Source organism: Rhinolophus ferrumequinum, chromosome 11, assembly GCF_004115265.2.
Source record: "Rhinolophus ferrumequinum isolate MPI-CBG mRhiFer1 chromosome 11, mRhiFer1_v1.p, whole genome shotgun sequence".
Classification (NCBI taxonomy): domain Eukaryota; kingdom Metazoa; phylum Chordata; class Mammalia; order Chiroptera; family Rhinolophidae; genus Rhinolophus; species Rhinolophus ferrumequinum.
This window is the reverse complement of record NC_046294.1, coordinates 77,144,169-77,165,738: the sequence shown is the minus strand read 5'-3', so window position 1 is coordinate 77,165,738 and position 21,570 is coordinate 77,144,169. Positions and strand designations below refer to the sequence as shown.

Genomic DNA, 21,570 nt, shown 5'->3' with positions numbered 1-21,570 from the left:
TTCTAACTCTAACTCTAGAAAAGAAAATTTTGAAAATAAAGAGGTTTGAAGCAACTCAAGAATAATGCTTAGGTATTAAGATGATAGGAAGGCAGTTCATAATTGTTTAGTAGTACTTATTCATTTGGCAATAACATTTACATTTATTCTTTGAATTTATAAATTGCTTTCACATCTCATGTTACAATAGTTTTGCATAAATTGCTTATGCAAAAGAAATAAATTCAGTTTCTATTTTTTTTGATCATAGAATTAGGGTAGTATATTCAAAGATCTCTATTTTTTTAGTGTGACTCTTTAGAATTTACGTATTTGAATTTTTCCATTTATAAAATTAGAGTCATGAGCTAGATAAAATGATGTTCTGCTGTTTATTAAAGCATTTTATTTTTTTAAGAACTATATTATAAAATTTTACTTTGAAAAGTTATGTATAACATTTTAAACTTTTATATTTTTAGATCTTGTTATAAAGTTTTGATTCCACATCTGGTGATTAGAAGTCGTTTTGATGAGGTGAAATCCATTGCTAATCAGATTCAAGAGGATTGGAAACATCTTCTAACAGACTGCTTTCCAAAGATTCTTGTCAATATTCTTCCTTACTTTGCCTATGAGAGTACAGGAGAAAGTGGGATGGCACAGCAAAGAGAGACTGCTACCAAAGTCTATGATATGCTTAAAGATGAGAACTTACTAGGAAAACAGGTATGACTTCAACTTTTACCTACATTTTAGCCTCTAATTGATCAGACATGTAACTTTGAATTTTTAAGGCTCTTTCTTCATTTATGCAGTTAAATTTAATACGTGCTAGTCACTATCTAGCTAGCACAGGCAGTCCATGAATTTTTTGTTGTTATAGAGTGTTTTCTCCTTTTGTTATTGAGTGTTTTCTCCTTTCGAGTGGCTTTTAAGTGAGATGTTTCTAATCAGAAATTTTTTAAAAATAACTTTGGAATAATTTTATTTCTTTTTCCTTAAAATTTATTTTAATTGGCAGTAATGATATCTGCTAGTTGGTTGTTAAATTCAAGCAATACTGAACAATGTATAGAAAATGTTCCTCACTTAATCTTCACTCTCATTAAGCCCTTCACTTTTCAAGGAAAAGTATAATCCCAAGTTTCTATACCCTGCTCTTTCTTTTTTCCATGACTACCTTCTAACATATGGTATAATTTACTTATGAATTATGTTTGTTGTTTTTTATCTGTCTTTTCTACTATAAGTACTGTGAAGGTAGAATTTTTGTTGATGTATCCCGACCCCCTAGTATGTATTGAGTACTCATTATGTGAGAAAAGATGGAGTCAAGTAAAAAAGGATCTACAGTTTCTCTTTTATAGTAATTTATATACATCCAAAATTGTTTGAGGCAACTTATATTAAAACACATACATAATCTTTTTTTAAGTAAAAGAGGAATGGTCAATCCATTTTTTTTTCTTAATGTAAAAAGGGATGATTAACCAAGTTTGGTGAACATTAGAATTACAATTGGATAAACTTCGAAAGACTCTTTTTTTTGGTTGCCCAGTAATCTGTATCGAACCCAGTAATGGAACAGTAAGTCTCATAGAGTTGCTTAGTTGACCATTCAGAGCTGGTTGGTAAGTCTGTAGCCTGGAGGCAGATGGTGAGCAGAGGAGCTCCTTTCAGCTGCTTTCCCAAAGACAGCATAGAATGTTGGCACTCCAAAGGTAATGGAGACATTCTGCCTCTACCCCCTCCCACCCAATCTCCCAGTTTAGACTTCAGAGCAGGCCTAATCTTACTATTCTTTTTTATGTATCTAAACCAAAAGATAGCAATTTTTAAGAGTCAGAATTAGTCTAGGAGGGAAAAGTGATTACATTAAACCTGATTAAGACGCCAGTTTCAAGAATGGAGACAAAAATTAAATAATAATTTCTTAGCTTCTTAGTTAAAGACCTAAATTCTTATCAGTCTCTATTTAGCATGAAGTTGTCATTATGAGTTAATTTTAGTTGTGATTGCAAGTTAATTTTTTTTTTCCTCTAATATGCACTTTCTCTGAATCAATCTTCTAGATTCTTTTTTCTGTCAGTAAGGGTTAGCACAACTATTACCAGTCTTTGGGTCTTCTAAAACTATCAATTTGTTGAATGTCTAAAATATTTAGTTATAAGATTGTGCACCTATACGTACACATCTGAACAATTTAGCTAAACATTACAGATCTAGCTTATTAGAGAATTACATGAAACTATGAAGTCAGTTGTCATCTTATGTATAAGGAAACTCATTAATTTTTCCTCTGATATTTATCAGACTCGGCCAGTTTGTCTTTAATTATTGCAGATATAGTTTGAAATGAGGCTGGATTTTTAAAAGGGCTGAAAGCTTGGAAATGATGACTTGGATAACTAGTCTGTAAATCCAAGGGAAAGGCGAGGATTTTTACATTAGGTTTCTTATTGCATTCAGAAGTATTTGTTATTAGGAAGTATTTCCAAACCTCTTTGTGATCAGGTATATCAGCCATTTGCTTTTAGTTTAGAGAATTGTAATTCTTTATTTGGGGACAAATAATTTCACGTTTATGTCTTGCACGCAGTTCTCACTTCATGTGGCTGAGGTGTAATGTAGCAGACCCATTCTTTATACAGAGGGTGCCATTAGAGGGTGCCAAAAAAATGTATACACATTTTAAGAAAGGAAAAAACTATTAAAATTGTAATACTCAATGTGTATCCATAACAAAAGATGAATACATATCACGTTTGACTCGTGCAATAACAAGAGGTGCTCAAAATGCTTTAATAAACCATCAGTGGTTACCATCAGCATCTATCCAGACACTTCTGATTATAGCAAATTACTTCTTGAGCAACGTTGAGGAAACTGTCCACGCGTATATATTTTTTTTGGCATCGCCTGTATTTAGAGAATTTATGCCCTTTATGAGGCTACCTTTAGCAGGAAGTGGATTGACAGTGTCTGTCCTGTGAGGGAGGATTTTAGTCTGCTGTTGATGATGGGGCGTGTAGGTAGCAGTTAGCCTCAGAATCTGGGATATCAACCAAAGTAGAAATTTGGGGAGGCAATGATTATTGCCAGTCACTGAAAATTCTTACTACTACAGTTTCCTTAGTGGACTAGCATTCCCAAATAAGAGTAAAATGCAGGTTGAGGAACAGTGTACATTAGTGGGGAATTTGGTTGGCAGGAACCATGATTAGGTTGAAGAACTTAATGTTAGACCTGAAGCCTATGTCAATTAAAATGATTCTTTAAAATTAAACTAAGTTAAAAACTGGAGTCAGGTTAAGGAAGTCTTCTTTGGTGTGATTTCCCTACTTCCCTCTCAGTTTATATGTCAGCTGCATCGCAGAAAAAAGTAGATTTAGCTGTATGTCTTGCAGATCTTACTTTGGTCACCTGTTTCCCTCTATGGTCACTGAATAATTTTGGAAATGAGGCAATAACGTGAGCCCCTTGACCTGTCTGAAGGTCTCAGACATAAAAACTTAAATGTATTTTAATTTTGTATCCTTGCAGATTGACCATTTATTCGTTACTAATTTACCAGAGATTGTGGTGGAGTTACTGATGACATTACATGAACCGGCAACTTCTGGTGCCAGCCAGAGCACTGACCTCTGTGACTTTTCAGGGTATGGGTATTTTAAACTTAGAGAATTTGCTGCAATTTCAGAAGTCCCTTGGGAAGTTTATTGGTTGACACCTTCAAATATCTATTTCAAATACCTAGTTTTTAGGCATGTACTCTGCTTTTAAAATTGTTTCTTTAGAAATAACTTCTTTGAATTGAATTACCAGTATCTGCTTCTATAGCCTCGCCACAGTAACTACTCTTTCCAGTTGACCACCTGTTTGCAAATTCACTGACCTTTTTTCTCAGTCTCTGTAGTATTTGAACATTGTACCATCTGTTTGTTGTCTCTTGAAATTTTCTTCTTTGTGACACATTACGGTATTTCTTGTTCTCTTCTCCTTATTGATGACTAGCCTTTCTAGATACCTTTTCTTTATCATGCTCCTTAGCTACCCTGTTTCCCCGAAAATAAGACCTAGCCAGACAGTCACCTCTAATGCATATTTTGGAGCAAAAATTAATGTAAGACCCAGTCATTGTATTATATTATACCCAGTCTTATAGTAAAATAAGACCGAGTCTTCTATTAATTTTTGCTCCAAAAGACGCTTTAGAACTGATTGTCCGGCTAGGTCTTATTTTGGGGGAAACATGGTATCAGCTTTTTACTGTACTGCAATTTAATTTGGATGTGAAACCCACTTGGTGGTACATGAATGTTAGAGATATTTTCCCAGCTTGACTATAAAACTGCTTTGATGCGTACTTTACTTTTTTATATGCCTTTATGCTAGGCATACAAAATGGTAATAGTATCTACCAAAGTACTTTTAAATATATAATTTCATGTGATTCAGTGTTTGATTGCTTTGTCTTAAAATATTGCATTTACAGTACTAGCATAGATCTTCAGGCCTGAAGTGGAGTGATACTAAGGCTCCTTTGTGGAAATGCCATTAACTTTATAAGAGATGTTTTTTAAGCAAATCATTTAAAAATGATTAAATCCTAGAAGGCAAATGTATTTAGATACCTGGTTGATGTATATAGACTGTGATATGTCATTTGTGAATTTATTAAAAGTCTAGTTTTTCAGTAGAAAAATAATTTTTTAATTTGGGTTTGTAATCTAAATTTTCATTCTGGAATTTCACTGGTCTGTTAATCAAATCTGTTTTTTTCTTGATAATTTTGTTCTGAAATTGATGACCTTTTTTTCCCTATAACTCTTAGGGATTTGGATCCTGCTCCTAATCCACCTCATTTTCCATCACATGTGATTAAAGCTACATTTGCCTATATCAGCAATTGCCATAAAACCAAGTTCAAAAGCATTTTAGAAATTCTTTCTAAAAGCCCTGTGAGTATATATTACTAGTGTAATAACTAAAGAGAGAATTCCTTCTTTTTCAGCTAGAAAATCTATGTAACTACGTCTTAAAGAGAAAAAAGTAAACAAATAGAAAATTCATCTGAATAAGAAGAAAGACACATTTATAATACAAGTTTATATCTTGGTATTTTATTTATCAATATTAATTAACATGTGTTACATATAAGGGGTGAATTTTTATGACTTTAGTCCTATATTGGCTCAGATTTTTTTTTTTGAGGATATGCTATTATAGTTCACAAATTAATTGACAAGTTTTTTATGTTTAAGATAGTAATTTTGCATTTGATATCAGACCCAAAACTAAATTCTGTAGTTTAATTATTTTGAATACAAAATGTATTTATTATATATTGCTGAGTATATGTGATTTGACATCTTTCTACTAAATGTATCTTTATTTTTCTAGGATTCCTATCAGAAAATTCTTCTAGCCATATGTGAACAAGCAGCTGAGACAAACAACGTTTATAAAAAGCACAGAATTCTTAAAATATACCACCTGTTTGTTAGCTTATTACTGAAAGACATAAAAACTTGCTTAGGAGGAGCCTGGGCCTTTGTTCTTCGAGATGTTATTTATACTTTAATTCATTATCTCAACAAAAGGTAAAAAATATATTTAAGCCAATATATAAGTATTTTTCTACTCTTAATTGAAAATTTATATGCTTTTAAGAGGTAGAAGCCAGAGTATTGTCTTCCTAATTTTGCTTTTTAATATATATCTACCTATTGTTTTTTTAAAATTGGATTATTACTTCTCCAACTTTAGAAATCTTAAGTACTCAAGGGCTTCAACATTTTAAAATAAATATTTTCATTTTAGATGGCCTGAAATATACGTTACCGCAGTAGTAGTTCTGGTCACCAATTCCAATGTGTGTGTGTTCCTGGGGTGGGTTTCCCCACACACATCCAAGGAATTCTTCAGACCCACGTGAATGTCCTACAGTTCAACTGAACTCTGACTATTTACTCAGAAATAGTGTCAGATCCCACCCGTTAAAAGCTGTCAGTTCCACGAGATTCCATACCTCCACCACTCCGATCAGACGCCAGGTTATATCATCTGTGCGTCTGACCAACTGGCTATAAATCGCAGGTTCTAATGACCCCCTTCCTTGGGTTTGATTAATTTGTTAGAGAGGCTCCTAGAACTCAAACCTGTTTAGTCACTAGATTACTGGCATATTATAAAAGGATGTAACTGAGGAACAGCCTGGTGGAATTGATGCATCCCGTAGTACAAGGTAGTACAACGTATGGGGAAAGAGTACAGAGCTTCTGCATGCTCTCTAGGTTTGTCACTTTCCTCACATCTGCAGGTATTCACCAACCCAGAAGCTCCTCGAACGCCATCCTTTAGGGTTTTTATGGAGGCCTTCTTCCATAAATATGATTGATGAAATCATTGGTCATTGGAGATTGATTTAACTTTCATCCCCTCTCCTTTCCTTAATCATGTGCTTGGTTCTCTTGGCTCCCAACCCCCATCCTTAGGTGCTTTCCAAAAGCTACCTCATTAGTATAACAACAGATACCTTTATTGCTCTCATTCCAGGAAATTGTAGGAGTTTTAGGAGGTATATGTCAATTATTTCACTTAGCATATCTTCAAGGTTCATTCATCATGTATCAGAACTTCATACCTTTTTAATCACGGAATAATATTTCGTTGTATATATGTAGCACATTTTGTTTATCCTTTGATCTGTTGATGAACACTTGGGTTTTTTCCACTTCTTGGGTATTATTGATAAAACTGCAATGCACATTGTTGTACGGGTGTCTGAGTGTCTGTTTTCAGTTCTTTTGAGTATGTAAGTGTACCTTGGAGTGGCATTGGTGGGTCATATAGTAAGTAATTCCATGGTTAGCTCTTTGAGGAATTGCCAAACTGTTTTCCACAGCAGCTGCAACATTTTACATTCCACTTGTAGTGCACAAGAGTCTGAATTTCTTCACATCCTCACCTATACTTGCTATTTTCCATTTATTTCTTGTTCGTTTGTTTTTAATTATATCTATGCTAAGAGGTGTGAAGTAATAGCTCATTGTGGTTTTGATTTTGGGTTTCTCTAATGACTAATGGCGTTGAACATCTTTTCATGTGCTTATTGGCCATTTGTGTATCTTCTTTGGAGAAATTTCTATTCAAGTCCATTGCCCATTTTTTAAAATTGGGTTGTCATTTTGTTGTTGAGCTATAGGAGTTCTTTATATATTCTGGATATTGAACCATTAATATATGACTTGCAATTATATTCTGGATATTGAATTCTTGTATGATTTGCAAGTAGTTTCTCCCTTCCTGTAAATTGTCTTTTCATTTTCCTGATAATGTCTTTTGATGTACAAATGTTTTTGATTCTGATTTGTCTATTTTTTGTTGTTGTTCCCTGTGGTTTAGGTGTCATATGTAAGAAACCATTGCCAAATCCAAAGTCATGAAGTTTTACCCATTTTATTCTAACAGTTTTGTTTTTAGCTCTCAAATTTAGGTCATTGATCGATTTTAATTTTTATGTATGGTATGAACTAAGGGTTTAACTTTATTATTTTTTTATTAGTTTCAGGTGTACAAAACAATGTAATAGTTAGACTTCTCACCCCTCACAAAGTGATAACCCCTCTCCCCCAATCTATTACCCCTCTGACATCGTATATAGCTGCTTCAATTCCATTGATACTATTCCCTATGCTGTACTCCATATCCTGTGATTATATATATATAAAATTATAGTTGACATTCAGTGTTACTCAGCTTCAGGTGTACAGTGTAGTGGTCAGGCATAACTTTGTTCTTTACGTGTAGAAACTTAGTTGTTCAGTACCATTTGTTGAAGAGACTATTCTTTTCCCATTGAATATTCTTGGTCAAAAATCAATTGGCCATTGATGTATGGATATGTTTCTGGCTTCTCAATTCTATTCCATTGGTCGATCCTTATGCCAGTGTTTTGGCTATTTGGGGCCCCTTTCAATTCCATATGAATCATTTATGCAAAAAAAGGATGTTGGAATATTGATTGAGATTGCATGGAATATGTACTCAGTTAGATAGTATTACATCTCAACAATTTGTCTTCCAATCCATGAACACAGGATGTCATTCCATTTAGTTGGACTTTTAAAATTTTTCAGCCATGCTTTATAATTTTCAGCGTACAAGTCTTTCACATGCTAAGCTAAATTTATTCCTGGGTATTTAATTCTTTTAGATGCTATTGTAAATGAAATTGCTTTTTAATTTTCTTTTTGGATTGTCATTGCTGGTGTATAGAAACAGCTGATTTTGTGCATTGATCTTATGACCTGCAATTTTGCTAAATTTGTTACTGTTAGTAGATTTCTTGTGGATTCTTTGGGAGTTTCTGTATATAGAGAATCATGCCATCTGTGAATATAATTTTAATTCTGCCTTTCTAATTTGGATAAGTTTTATAACTTTTTTCTTGTCTAATTGCTCTGGCTAGATGTTCAGCATAATGTTGAATAGCAGTGGTGAAAGTGGGCATTCTTGTCTTGTCCCTGATCTTAGTGGAAAGCTTTCAGTCTTGCAACAATGATTATGTTGTTAGCTGTAAGTATTTCGTACGTTACCTTTATTATGTTGAGGAAGTACCTGTATATTCATGTTTTTCTGAGTGTTTTTATCATGAAGGGGTGTTATATTTTGTTAAATGCCTTTTCTGTGTCTGAGATGATCATACAGTATTTTCTTTCATTCTATTAATGTGGTGTATTATATTGACTCATTCTTGCATTCCTTGGCGAAATCTACTTGCTCATGGTGTATAATCCTTTTAATATGCTTTTAGATTTAGTTTGCTAGTATTTTCTTGAGAAGTTTTGTGCGCATATTTATAAAAGGTATTGGTTATATTACAATTTTCCTGTGGTGTCTTTATCTGGCTTTGGTATCAGAGAAATGCTGACCTCATGAGTTAAGAAGAGTTCCCTCCTATTCTGTTTTTTGAAAGAATTTGAAAAATATTGGAGTAAATTCTTCTTAAGTGTATGATAGTGTTTTTCAAGTCTTTCTTTTTATTTTTTAAGCATTTTTTTAATTGGGGACTATTGGGGAACAGTGTGTTTTTCCAGGGCCCATCAGCTCCAAGTCGTCGTCCTTCAATTGAGTTGTGGAGGGCGTAGCTCAGTTCCAAATCCAGTCGCTGTTTTTTAATCTTAGTTGCAGGGGGCACAGCCCACCACCAAATGCGGGAATTGAACTGGCAACCTTGTTAAGAGCTCATGCTCTAACCAACTGAGCCATCCGGCTGCCCCTCTGGCAGCTCAGTGGCAGCTCGTTGTCTTCAGTCTAGTTGCGGAGGGTGCAGCTCACTGGCCCATGTGGGAATCGAACCAGCAGTTGATAAGAGCTCACGCTCTATCCAACTGAGCCATCTGGCCGCCCCAAGTATTTCTTCTTTTTTAATGTAGGTGTTTACTGCTACATATTTTTTCTCAGCACTGCCTTTCCTGCATCCCATAAGTTTTGATATGCTGTGTCTTCATTTTCATTGGTCTCTAAGCTTTTTTAGCATATTTAAGAAGTTGCTTAAAGTCTTTGTCTAGTAATTCCAGTATCTGAACTTCTCAGGAACTGTTTCAGTCACTATATTTTATTCCTAGGAATTGGCCATTCTTTTGTAATTTCTTTGTTTGCCTTGTGATTTTTATTCTTGAAAACTGGACGTTTTACTATGATAATGTAGTAACTGTGGAAATCAGGTTTTCTCTTTCTCCAGGGTTTGACTTTTTTTGATTGTTGAAGGCTGTAGTACTCCATTTGTTTCATGAGTTTACTCAACTATTTTTACAGAGAATGTATTCTTTGCCATGTGTGGTCACTGACAACTGTTCCTTAACTCATGTTCAGATAGTGTTTTGACAGAGATTTCCTTGAATATCAGGAGCCAGAAAGAGAGAGAGTCTTTGCAGATTGGCTCTGTGTTGGAACTCTCCCACAGGCTGACCTGTGGATCAGCCCAAAGTGGAAGAGCTTATGGTCTTCTCAGGTAGTTTTTGAGTAAGCACTTTACCCTCGTCATGTGTCTGGCTTTCTAAATTTCCTGAATATATAGGTGATTTTAAATGCTCTAATTTCCCAAGGAAATTCTCTCCCCAGCTTTCCCTTCTAGGCATTAAGCAGTCTGTTGTATGTCTCAACAGTAATCTTTTGTCCCAGGCATCTGTGGGTTGTTGGTCAGCCTTACAATGTTTTCAAGCAATGCCTGCAGCTTTTCCAGCCTGGGGGAGACCCAAGTTGGGCAAAACAGAGTTCAACACCTTACATCAGTCCCAGATAGGTTTAGAAAAAACATACACAGTAATGTGCGAATAAGGTTTGCTCTGCTTTCTCAGGAACTTAGAACCAGGATCCCACATTGGGAATTGGGGAATGTAGTTTTTATGACTATGGCCAACCTGGGGAGGGGGTGGGGCAAGGACGACCAAAATCACCACAAAGCTTTTCTACAGTTTTTAAGTTGCATTTTTCTTGATTGATTAAGTATTTGCCTGATTATTGTAAATCTTTTACTGCTTACAGAATTCTAACAAAGTTCTGATAGTTTGTTTTTAAAAAAATGTACTCTAATATAGTTGATTTTTATTTTATACTGTTGGATTGGTGCAAAAGTAATTGTAGTTTTTGCAGTTATTTTTAACCTTTTAAACCGCAATTACTTTTGCATCAATCTAATATCTTTGGAGATCTTTTCATGACAGGCTGCAGAGCTGACACATTCTTTTTCAAAGTTTTTTTTGAATTTATTTTTCAATTGCAGTTGACATAAAATATATTAGTATCAGGTATACAACATAGTGATTAGATATTTATATACCTTGAAAGTGATCACCCTGATAAGTCTAGTACCCATCTGACACCATGTTAATTATTACAATATTACTGAAAGAATCAGTAATATTGTACCTTACATCTCCATTACTCTTTATAAATGGCAATCTGTACTTCCATCTTTTTTACCCATCTTTTCATCTTTTTTACCCATCCTCCACCCCCCTCCCATGTGGTGACTATCAATTTGTTCTCTATGTCTACAAGTTTGTTTCTGTTGGTGGAGTTGTAAATTGGTGTAGCCACTATGGAAAACACTTTGGAAGTTCCTCAAAAAATTAAAAATAGAATTACCTTATGACCCAACAATCACCCTTCTGGGTATTTATCCAAAGAAATACAAACACTAATTTGAAAGGATATATGTACCCCTTTGTACATTACAGTATTATTTATAGTATCCAAAATATGAAAGCAACATAAGTATCCATCGATAGATGAATGGATAAAGAAGATATGGTACATATATACAATGGAATATTACTCAGCCATTAAAAAGAATGAAATCTTACCATTTGCAACAACATGGATGGACCTACAGGGCATTATGCTAAGTGAAATAAGTCAGACTGAGAAAGACAAATACCATATCATTTCACTTATATGTGGAATCTAAAAAACAAAATAAATGAACAAACAAAACAGAAACAACTCATAGTTCAGCTTGTTTTTCACTGTTTCTGTCAGAGGAGTTTGGGGCTGCTTACTCTGCCATTTTGCTGATGTCACGTCTCTTTTTGGATTTAAGGAATTAGATATGAAAGTGACTTAAGCCACATCAGAATTTGAGCTGCTGAATAAAAATGAATTGAATGAGTTTATTTCAAAGTAGTTTCCTAGAACTGACTGTTTTTTTTTATATTAGGCCTTCTCGGTTCATGGATGTGTCGTCACGTAGCTTCTCCCTCTGTTGTAACCTATTGAGCCAGGTTTGCCACACAGCAGTAACTTACTGTAAGGATGCTTTAGAAAATCATCTTCATGTTATCGTTGGTACACTTATACCCCTTGTGGATGATCAGATGGAGGTTCAGGAACAGGTAATTTCAGAAATCATCTTCAAAATGGTATTTGAAATACATTGATACAGCATTCTTGGAAGGAGCTAAGTGTTTTATGTTTACTTAGTGTAATTAGTAATTTTAGTGAAAATACTCCTTGAAAACTGGTTGGAAAAACATTCTCAACGAATTAGTTTTTGTAATCATTTAATTATAGAACACCTAGTAGTTTTGAATTAGTAGTGAACCTGATAGTTTATCTCTGATCCTGAAGTGTAGAGGTAGTCAAAACCAGGAATAGCAGTCACACCGCTATGATGGGTGTAAGATATTACTTATATAAAATTTTTCAGTAACATTGGCACTTTTATATCTCAGTGCCCATCCTGTACTAGCACATTATTTGTTGAATTAGTTAAAAACACAGAAACAGTAATAGCTGAGCACCTTAGAAGTAATTAAAACATTTTATCTGAACTAGATTAGTAGAGTTTTTATCATGTCTTAGAGTGGGTTTGGTTGTTTTACTTTAAAATATAATTAAGCCATTTCTCCCCCCCTCCTTTTTTTTTAAAATTATGTTCAGGTATTGGACTTGTTGAAATACTTGGTGATAGACAACAAAGATAATGAAAACCTCTATGTCACGATTAAACTTCTAGATCCTTTTCCTGATCATGTTGTCTTTAAAGATTTACGTATTACTCAGCAGAAAATCAAATACAGTAGAGGACCCTTTTCACTCTTGGAGGTAATAATTATTCCATTATCTTGCTATTTTGTGTTAGAAAGGATAAACAGTAGTACGTTTTGAAAAACTCTAATGCTTTAAAAGTTAAAAGATTGAATCTTTAAAAAATTGTGATAAAAAAGTAACAAATAAAAACCTGAATCTTAATATGTCCTCTTCCATTGCATTAAAAATATAAATATCAAAGTTTCTTGGTAAAGGTTTAAATTTAAATATTGAATGAATGTGATTAAAATATGCTTGGTTTTCATATGCATAAGATCCATTAATACCTCAAAATTATCATCTGAATTCTTTTAGGGACAATGTAATGTTTAAATTAGAGATGATATTTAACTTTTCAAAGAGTTTTTCAAGCTTTAATTCTGTTTTAACCTTTATAACTTAAAAATTATATTCAGGTATATATATTTTTATCTTATTATAATTTAAAAATAATACTCTATTTTACTATGTATCAATATGAAAATATAGCTAAATATATTATGATGTAAAATCAGAGTTATGGTACTAAATAGAAATGTAAGCTTTTTCCTCTTAATTGAATATCCTATAACATACTTAAAATCTTAACTGTGTTATCATGAGAATCTATTAGAATTTAAATTAAAATATAGGATTTGAAATGGAATAAGTAAATTATTTCTACTTTGGTAGTAATAGTGATATAAGTCAGTGTCTGTAAAAGGCACTAGCTAATTTTTTTCTTTAAATTTTATTTCACAGACTTAATACAGGTAAAAAGCAAGTTACATTTTTAACTAATTTTCTGTTTTAGGAAATTAACCATTTTCTCTCAGTAAGTGTTTATGATGCACTTCCATTGACAAGGCTTGAAGGATTGAAGGATCTTAGAAGACAACTAGAACAACATAAAGATCAAATGATCGAGCTTATGAAAGCATCTCAGGGTACTAATTTTAATGACATGGGCTATTTGTGCCTATTTCTTTTTGAAAGAACCTTTTATAAATTCTTACTCTTGGTTTAATTGCCATGGACTGAGCTAAGACACTCATCATTTAGTTCAGACCCTCATCATTTCTTATCTAACCATAAAAGATTTCCTTCCTAATGATCTCTTCATCTTGAACTATTCCCATTTTATCCTTCTTCTACACCTCTGCCAGGATTTCTCTAAATCCAAACATGATCATGTTATTCTATTGCTTAAAAAAATGTATCTTCCTACTGCCTACAAGAAAAATGAATTCCTTAGAGCCATGCATAAAAGGTAATCTGTCTCTGCCTACTGCTCCAGCTTCATTTAAGTAAAAGAAATGTGTCTCATTTAAAACATCATTTAAGTATGTGTGTCATGTGTATACATATGTGTATGTGTTTTTATATATACGCATATATGTATACATGTTTCTAGCTTTATTTTATTGAGAAAACATTCATTTTTATGTTAATTTGATTTGAGTTTAGGTTGTTAGGTATTGCAGTTGGGGAGAACTTTTTCTACTTATGTTTTGGTTTTCATTTTCCTGTGCCCATTAATTTTATATTTCTATTGTGTTATTCTTATCCTCAGTGCTTTCTAAAACTAATTTTGATTTTAACCACCTGAGATCTAAGTTTCTAGTGCATTTGTTCTAAGATACATATATATAAAAAATGTGAACACCTCTATCTCTTATTTTTAAGTATCTGGGTATTTCATTGGTCTAGACCTGCCTTGTCCGATACAGCCACTATCTGTTTGTAGCTATTTAAATTGAAATGAATTAAAATTTAACAAAATTTGAAGTTTAGTTTCTTCATTGTACTAGCACATGTCAAGTTCTTAGTAGTAGCATGTGGATAGTGGCTGTTACTGGACAGCACAGATTAGACTATTTACATCATTACAGAAAGTTCTATTGGACAATTCTGGTCTAGACTAAATGCTAGAGGTTTAAAAACCAAGCATGTTTCCAAGATTCCTTCTAGCTTAATGTTGAATGATTTTTCTGTTTCTGTTTGTGATTTTACTAAGGAACTACTAACCTTTCATGAGACATTTTTCTTTTTGTTTGCCAAATATTGCCAATCACTTTTACATCATTTTATTTCATAAGGAATTTCAAGTACATTCACTTCATATTTTTTGAAGTGCTCATGATATAAAACCTTTTAAAAAATATGAAAGTTTTCTAGTCAGATAATTTTAATATATAAACAAATTGTAAAGAAAAGTGTTGTCTCCATTATAGTTGAAACTAATTTTTTCAAAACTGCTCCTAGATAATCCGCAAGATGGCATAATGGTGAAGCTAGTTGTCAGCTTGTTGCAGTTATGCAAGATGGCAATAAACCACACTGGTGAAAGAGAAGTTTTAGGTAAACTATTTGGCAAAATGAATATAAGTTTGTATGTTTGAATGGTCATCTTTATAATATTTTCAAAATCAGTAAGTTTGTCAATTGGGATATTAGGGAAATGTCAGCTGCTAGCTAAGTTATATTTCAGTTTAGTTAAAGTATCCCTAAGCAGCCTTCCTTTCGTATTTTTGGTCCTTAGACATTCATCTATATAAAGTGAAAAGTTGGTCATTTATGTATGCTCTCAATTTGAAAATACCTTGTAAATACTTAGGAAAGTCATATATACCTATTTGTAGTATTAATTTGCAACTTGATACATTTTATAAATGACTGATACTTAGTATCTTTTTCATGTAACAAAAATGAGAATGAGGACTTGGAGGGCTATATTAAACTCAAATATTAAAACTGTTTAAGTCCTTTACTATCATCATTTGGGGTAACCTAATGTAAGATAAATAGCCAATGTTATGGCTAGTGTATGTGTTTGGATTTGGTGGTCACAGGATGGGAAAATCACGTAATTAAAGTCAGCTTAAAGTTGTGATGACAGTATTGCTTCAAATAAGAAAACCGGGAGGAAAACAAGAGGTGCTTCATAGATTCCTTTATCTTTCAGTGCAGTCTTCCTTCTCAATGGGAGCCTAATATCTAGGTTACTTCCTTTCTTGGTAAATTTTTTATTGAACTATATCTTGCAAACAGGTAAGTGTACAGATCATAAGTATATAACTTGAAGAATTTTCACAAGCAGAATACATCTGTGCATCTAGCACCCAGACCAAGAAACAACCTTATCAGCACCCTAAAAGTTTCCTTTAAACAAGGAACCTTTCCTTTTGTTTATAAGTAGCACCCCTTTTGGGGACAAACCTGATTTGCTGCAAGAACCCTAAGTGCTTTCCTGAGTAGTACAAAATCTTTATACCCACAGCTAACATCATACTTAATGATAAGAGACTGACCGAGAGCTTTCTCCCTCAGATCAGGAATGAGACAAGGTTGCCCACTTGTACCATTGCTATTAAACATTATACTGGAAGTTTTAGCCAGAGCAATTGGACAAGAAAACGAAATAAAGAGTATTCCAATTGAAAAGAAAAAAGTAAAATAATCTCTATTCACAGATGACATAATTTTATATATATAGAAAATCCCAGAGAGTCTACAAGAAAGGTACTATATTAGAGCTAATAAATGAGTTCAACAAAGTTGCAGGATACAAGGTTAACACACAGAATTCAGGAGTGTTTCTATACATTAACAATGAACAATCTAAAAAGGAAACTTCATTCCATTTACAGTTCCATTTATAATAGTATCTAAGAGAATTAAAAACACGGGATAAATTTAATCAGGGAGGTGAAAGACTTGTGCACATTTTGTTTGTTAGAAGTGAGTCACTAAGTACTACCCACACTCAATGGGAGAGGAAGTAGGCTCCATCTTTTGAAAGGAGGATTATCAAATAATTGGTGAACATATTTTAATAAATTCCACCGTAACTGGGAAAGAGCATGAGGGATTCCTCTGACATGGTGAAAATGTTCTCACTTCATCTGGATAGTGCTAATTCAGATGGGGAAAAATATGAGTTCATACACTCGTGTGTGTTTACTTGTGAGTTTTGACTGAACTGAGTGTTTAAGTTTTGTGGACTTGATGTATGTAAAACCTCCAAAAATTTTTCACAGTTTTAAGATTTGTTGATACTCTCATACTGTAGCTATGTTTAGACTTTCATCATTAATATCTATATTCTGTTACTAGTTAATGTATCTCCTGGGTATGATTTTATAGAGGAAAATATCTATTGCCCACGTGGATGATATATAAAGGAATGATAACAATATTTTGTAGCTTCTTTAGTTTATTCAAAATCTTTGAGAAACACTTAACTCTTGAAAGATGACAAAACAGCATCATAGTTTTGAAATTAGAAAATTTCTGTTTTATGTATGATCTCTTAGCTATAACTCTGCTGATGCGGAATTTCTGTACGTAGAGGCTGTTGGAAGCTGCTTGGGAGAAGTAGGTCCTATAGATTTCTCTACGATAGCTATACAGCATAGTAAAGATACATCTTATGCCAAGGCCCTTCAGTTATTTGAAGATAAAGAACTACAGTGGACCCTCATAATGCTGACTTACCTGAATAATACACTGATAGAAGATTGGTGAGTGTTTAATGATACTTTATTTCTGATAGCACTTACTTAACCTGACATTCAAAGAGAATGATACTTCACATAAGTTAACGTTTCCAGTAACTTAAATGCTTTCTTTTCTATGTTGCCATAGTTTTCTTTCAGTCTCAAGTACTTTAATGAAAATTGTATTTCTGGTAATTTACATAATTACTAAAACCCTACTATGTGCCAGGCATTTGAGATAGTGATGAATATACCAGACAAGGTCTGTGTTATATTTTAGTGAGAGTAGACTAGACAAATAAATAATAAGAAAACTGCCAGGTGATTCTATACAGAACATTAAGATAGGGGACTGTAAAGTGGGATATTTTGGACATTTGTCAAAATCAAAGGTGCCACTGTCTTCTCAGCTAGACTATTTTGATCCTTTTAAAATAAGTCACAGCAGAAATTTCATGACTCCAATTTCTTAAGCTAATTAAACAAGGTTTTCTTTTACCTATTTATTCTCTATGCAAAACAAAATTGTAACAGATACAATAATTTCAGCTTGCTGCTTATGAGATTACTTTTGCTTTCTTTGTCCCCTCCCCCATTTATCTATCAGTTTGTTTACTTGTTTTTGGTATATTTGAAGACCTGATCACCATTTTTGGTGGGTGAGTTCAAAGGACTTTTGCCCACAACTAGGCATCTTTCAAAGGTAAATAGGTATTTTGCATGTTTCTCTACAACCCGTCCCCCTTCTCTTGGGGAATAAATAATTGGCAGTAATGCCTACCTGCATGTTTTCATTGTTGATTTAGTGGACATGTGTCTTTCTCTCTTTTGTTGTTGTTACAATAAAAAGGCTGCCATGTTTCCCCCCCAACATTTTATTATAAAAATTTTTCAAATGTACAGCAACGTTAAAAGAATTTTACAATAATACCCATATACTTACCACCTAGATTCTACCATCAGTATTTTACTACTATCCTTCTTTGTCACATCAAGCCATTCTTTTATCCATTTATTTTTCTGTCCATTTCACTTTTTAAATGTATATCTGGCACAACTTTTGAAAAGATTTTCCATAGGAAAATTGTAAGCATTAAATGTTTCATTTGTCACACAGTACTTTGTAATTGGTTTTTCAAAAAAAGGTACACACAGATATTAATGTGATTTATATTTGAGAACCATAAGGAACAGGTACAATTTATTAGTCCTATCTTTTTGTAAGAGGAAAAAAAATCATTACATGTTTAAGAGGCCTCTGGCCTACAGAGGGGATGTTAAGCAAGGAATTCCCAGAATAGCTGGTTATGGAAGGCTTTGCTGAGGAAATGTCACCTAGCTAGTCCTAGTAATCAGGAGTCAGCTGTAAGATGATTAGGGGTAAAACGTTTAAGACAGGGAATATCTAGAGCGAAAATAAGATTGGTGTCTTTGAGGAACAGGAAAAAGCCTGGTGTGGAAAAAGATGATGGGAAATGAAATTAGAAAGGTAAGACTAATTCTGATTAAGAAATTTGGATTTTATTTGAAATATATAAGGAAGCCATGGAGTTTTAAGCAGAGTAGTGTCATGATGCTACTTAAATTTTTTCTCCAGCTTTTATATGGCAGATTGATTGTGATGGGGCAAAAGTGAAAACAGGAAGCCTGATTATGCAACTTGCAGTTGTCCAGAGGTGACGTGATAGTGACGTGGATCAGGGTGGCAGTAATGGAGATAGACAGGAGATGGATGGAGCCAGGGTATGTTTTTAACATAGAACCAGCAGGACTTGCTGATTAAGCATATGGAGGAATGAGGAAAATAGGGAGCAGTGAAGAATGAGGCCAAGTTAGGTTTTATGTTTCTGTGTCTTAATTGAGAAACGTAAAGGGAATTAGGCCTTTACTTGGAAGCTCATCATCATTTACAGTATCAGGCTTCATGACAATTGTTGTCACCTGTCCTATTTTCAGTATTCTTGTATTGCAGCCCTCCTTTTCCTAACTTTTTTGCGAAAGAGAAGGCCATTCCGTGTTTCAATAGATGTTTTAGATGCCTTACCTAATGATTCTCAGCTAGCTTCTGCTCAGAATAAGTGTGTACTTTTTGTTTGTTTAAAATTGTTCTAGACAATAATTATATCATTTAGAGGGAAATATTCTGCCTTATCCCAAATTATTTGTATTTCTTTGAGAACAGATCAAATATTGTTTTCTCAGGTGAATTAACTATTCTGTCATTCTCATTACTCATTTTTATTAGTGTTATTTTTTATGAGTCCTTTAAATTTTTAGTAGCTATAATATAAATTTTAATGTATTCTATGAAGGGAATTGCCACTGCAGTGATTAGTTTACTAAAAGAATGTTAACATTTCTTTTTATAATTTTGGCTTTGATGTAATAGAATTTTATAGATGTAAAATTTCTTAATAAATGTAAAAGTTTCTAATAATACATATTTTAGATTTTAGTTTTTTCATAGGAGGTTGCTTAACATTTATTAAGATTAATAGCTGGTATACTTTATAGGCATTTGAATTATATGTTTTTCAGTGTCAAAGTGCGATCAGCTGCCGTTACGTGTTTGAAAAATATTTTAGCCACAAAGACTGGACATAATTTTTGGGAGATTTACAAGATGACAACTGATCCCATGCTGGTCTATCTACAGCCTTTTAGAACATCGAGGAAAAAGGTCTCTCAAATAATAAATGTTTTTTGAATACCCACTGTTCTAGAACAGTTCTATTTACTGTCAGATAAGAATATCAAATTGCTTAAATAGTATTATACTGACATTTAACCTTTTTTAGAAATAATTCTAGTATTTCTTGAATCCAAGGGATTTGTATTTTTCATTATGGTAGTGTGGAAAAACTAAGATGAGATAGGTAGCCTAAAGAAGTGACGATTGATTTGGGCAAAGGAAGAATTCTTAATTCCAGGCCTTTTTTCTTAGAAGTTAAAATCCCTGACTTTGATCCCATGAAAGCCATTGTGGTTTATAGGTATTTTAATCAACAAGCAAGTATTTATTTCCATAGCAAGTTTAAGTATCACACCCCCAAGTGAAATGTAAGATGACCTATAGATTTCATCCTTTTTCCATGTTGACATCATTACAAGGTTCCATCAAAAGTACTCTATGAAGGGTATTTAAGAGCTCTTGCTTCTCCTTTAGTCTAAGCATTCCTGTTTAATATTTTCTTTTCATAAAGTGACTGAGAAATGTATGATTAAGTTTTCACCAATTTAATTTCAGGGCATATACTCAGCATTGAAATAGTACTTTTAATGCATCATAAATACAATTTTGGTTAGTGAAATTACCGGTTAAACTATTAATAAAACTAGTAATGGAACCTGTGAAACACTATAGTTAATAACATTTTAAATTCTCATTTCATCTTGAAGTCAATTCTGTGTAGTAGATTTGGACTGGTTTTGTATATAAAACAGATGAGGCAGAGAGTTTGTGATTCATGTAATATACTAGTAATGAGCTGAGAGTAGAATTCAAGATTTTTGCTGTCTAGACCAGTAATTTTTTACGATACCATTGTGCCTCTCATGTAAACATAAATGTATTTTAAATTTAAAAGGTAATCGTCTCCAGATTTGTTTTTAACTATATTTAGTTTTATTTGGAAACAGATTTGTTTGTCTAGATATTTGTTTGGCATAGGAAGGGTAAAATGTATTTCTGATTACCTTATTTACATTTTCTGATCACTTCCTTTCTAGTTCTTAGAAATATCCAGACTTGATAAAGAAAACCCTTTAGAAGGCTTGGATGATACAAACCTATGGATTCCTCAAAATGAAAGTCATGACATTTGGATAAAGACACTGACTTGTGCTTTTTTGGATAGTGGAGGCACCAAAAGTGAAATTCTTCAATTATTAAAGCCAATGTGCGAGGTAAGAAGATTAATCGGTCTGACTTGATTCCTTTCTACCTTTGCTTTTTTTCATTTGAGTTTTCTCTTAATAGTTTTCTTTGCTTGTCCCATTCCGTTTGGCTTCTGTGTACATGTTTGTGGCCCTATAATATCTAAAATGAGTGCTGTGGTATAGTAGCCTATCATCTTCATGCAGCATCACTTACACTCAGCTCTTGTGAATCTATCCATCAAACAGGGTGTCTTTATGAGCCATAACTTATGCAGTAAGTTTCACCTGTGGGGTAGTTGCATACTGGATGAGTTCTAAGGGGTGCCTTGAGTAATTTGTTGCTCAGGAGAGTTAAAATACTGATGACTGTAAATATTTATATTAACCAAAAGCCTGCCCTTTTTTTGGTTTATTTACTTCTTCTAATAAGGTCATTGTCATTTGCTTCCCTGATATGCTTTCCTTAGTGAGAAAAAGGGTTGGGGGTAGCAGTTAACATTGTTTTTTTATTTTTGAAGGTAGAGTACAATTTATTTCAATAGAGAGTAAAGGTACATACCAAGTCAAACAAAAACTTTATATGCTTTTATCAAATGTCATCTAAAATAGCACAAAATGATGATGCTTTTAGACT

The 21,570-nt window shown here is 33.3% G+C and overlaps 1 protein-coding gene across 2 annotated transcripts in view; it reads left to right on the top strand.

Annotated features, from left to right (window-relative positions):
• The window catches only part of ATM (ATM serine/threonine kinase), a 116,687-nt gene that overhangs the window by 37,241 nt on the left and 57,876 nt on the right, over positions 1-21,570 (top strand). For both annotated transcript variants that reach the window (XM_033120446.1, XM_033120445.1), the window contains 11 exons: positions 462-708; positions 3,526-3,641; positions 4,817-4,943; positions 5,386-5,585; positions 11,708-11,882; positions 12,430-12,594; positions 13,373-13,505; positions 14,824-14,919; positions 16,910-17,081; positions 19,596-19,737; positions 20,787-20,963. In XM_033120446.1, coding sequence (XP_032976337.1) covers positions 462-708; positions 3,526-3,641; positions 4,817-4,943; positions 5,386-5,585; positions 11,708-11,882; positions 12,430-12,594; positions 13,373-13,505; positions 14,824-14,919; positions 16,910-17,081; positions 19,596-19,737; positions 20,787-20,963 — 1,750 coding nt within the window. The remainder of the gene's footprint in view (positions 1-461; positions 709-3,525; positions 3,642-4,816; positions 4,944-5,385; positions 5,586-11,707; positions 11,883-12,429; positions 12,595-13,372; positions 13,506-14,823; positions 14,920-16,909; positions 17,082-19,595; positions 19,738-20,786; positions 20,964-21,570) is intronic.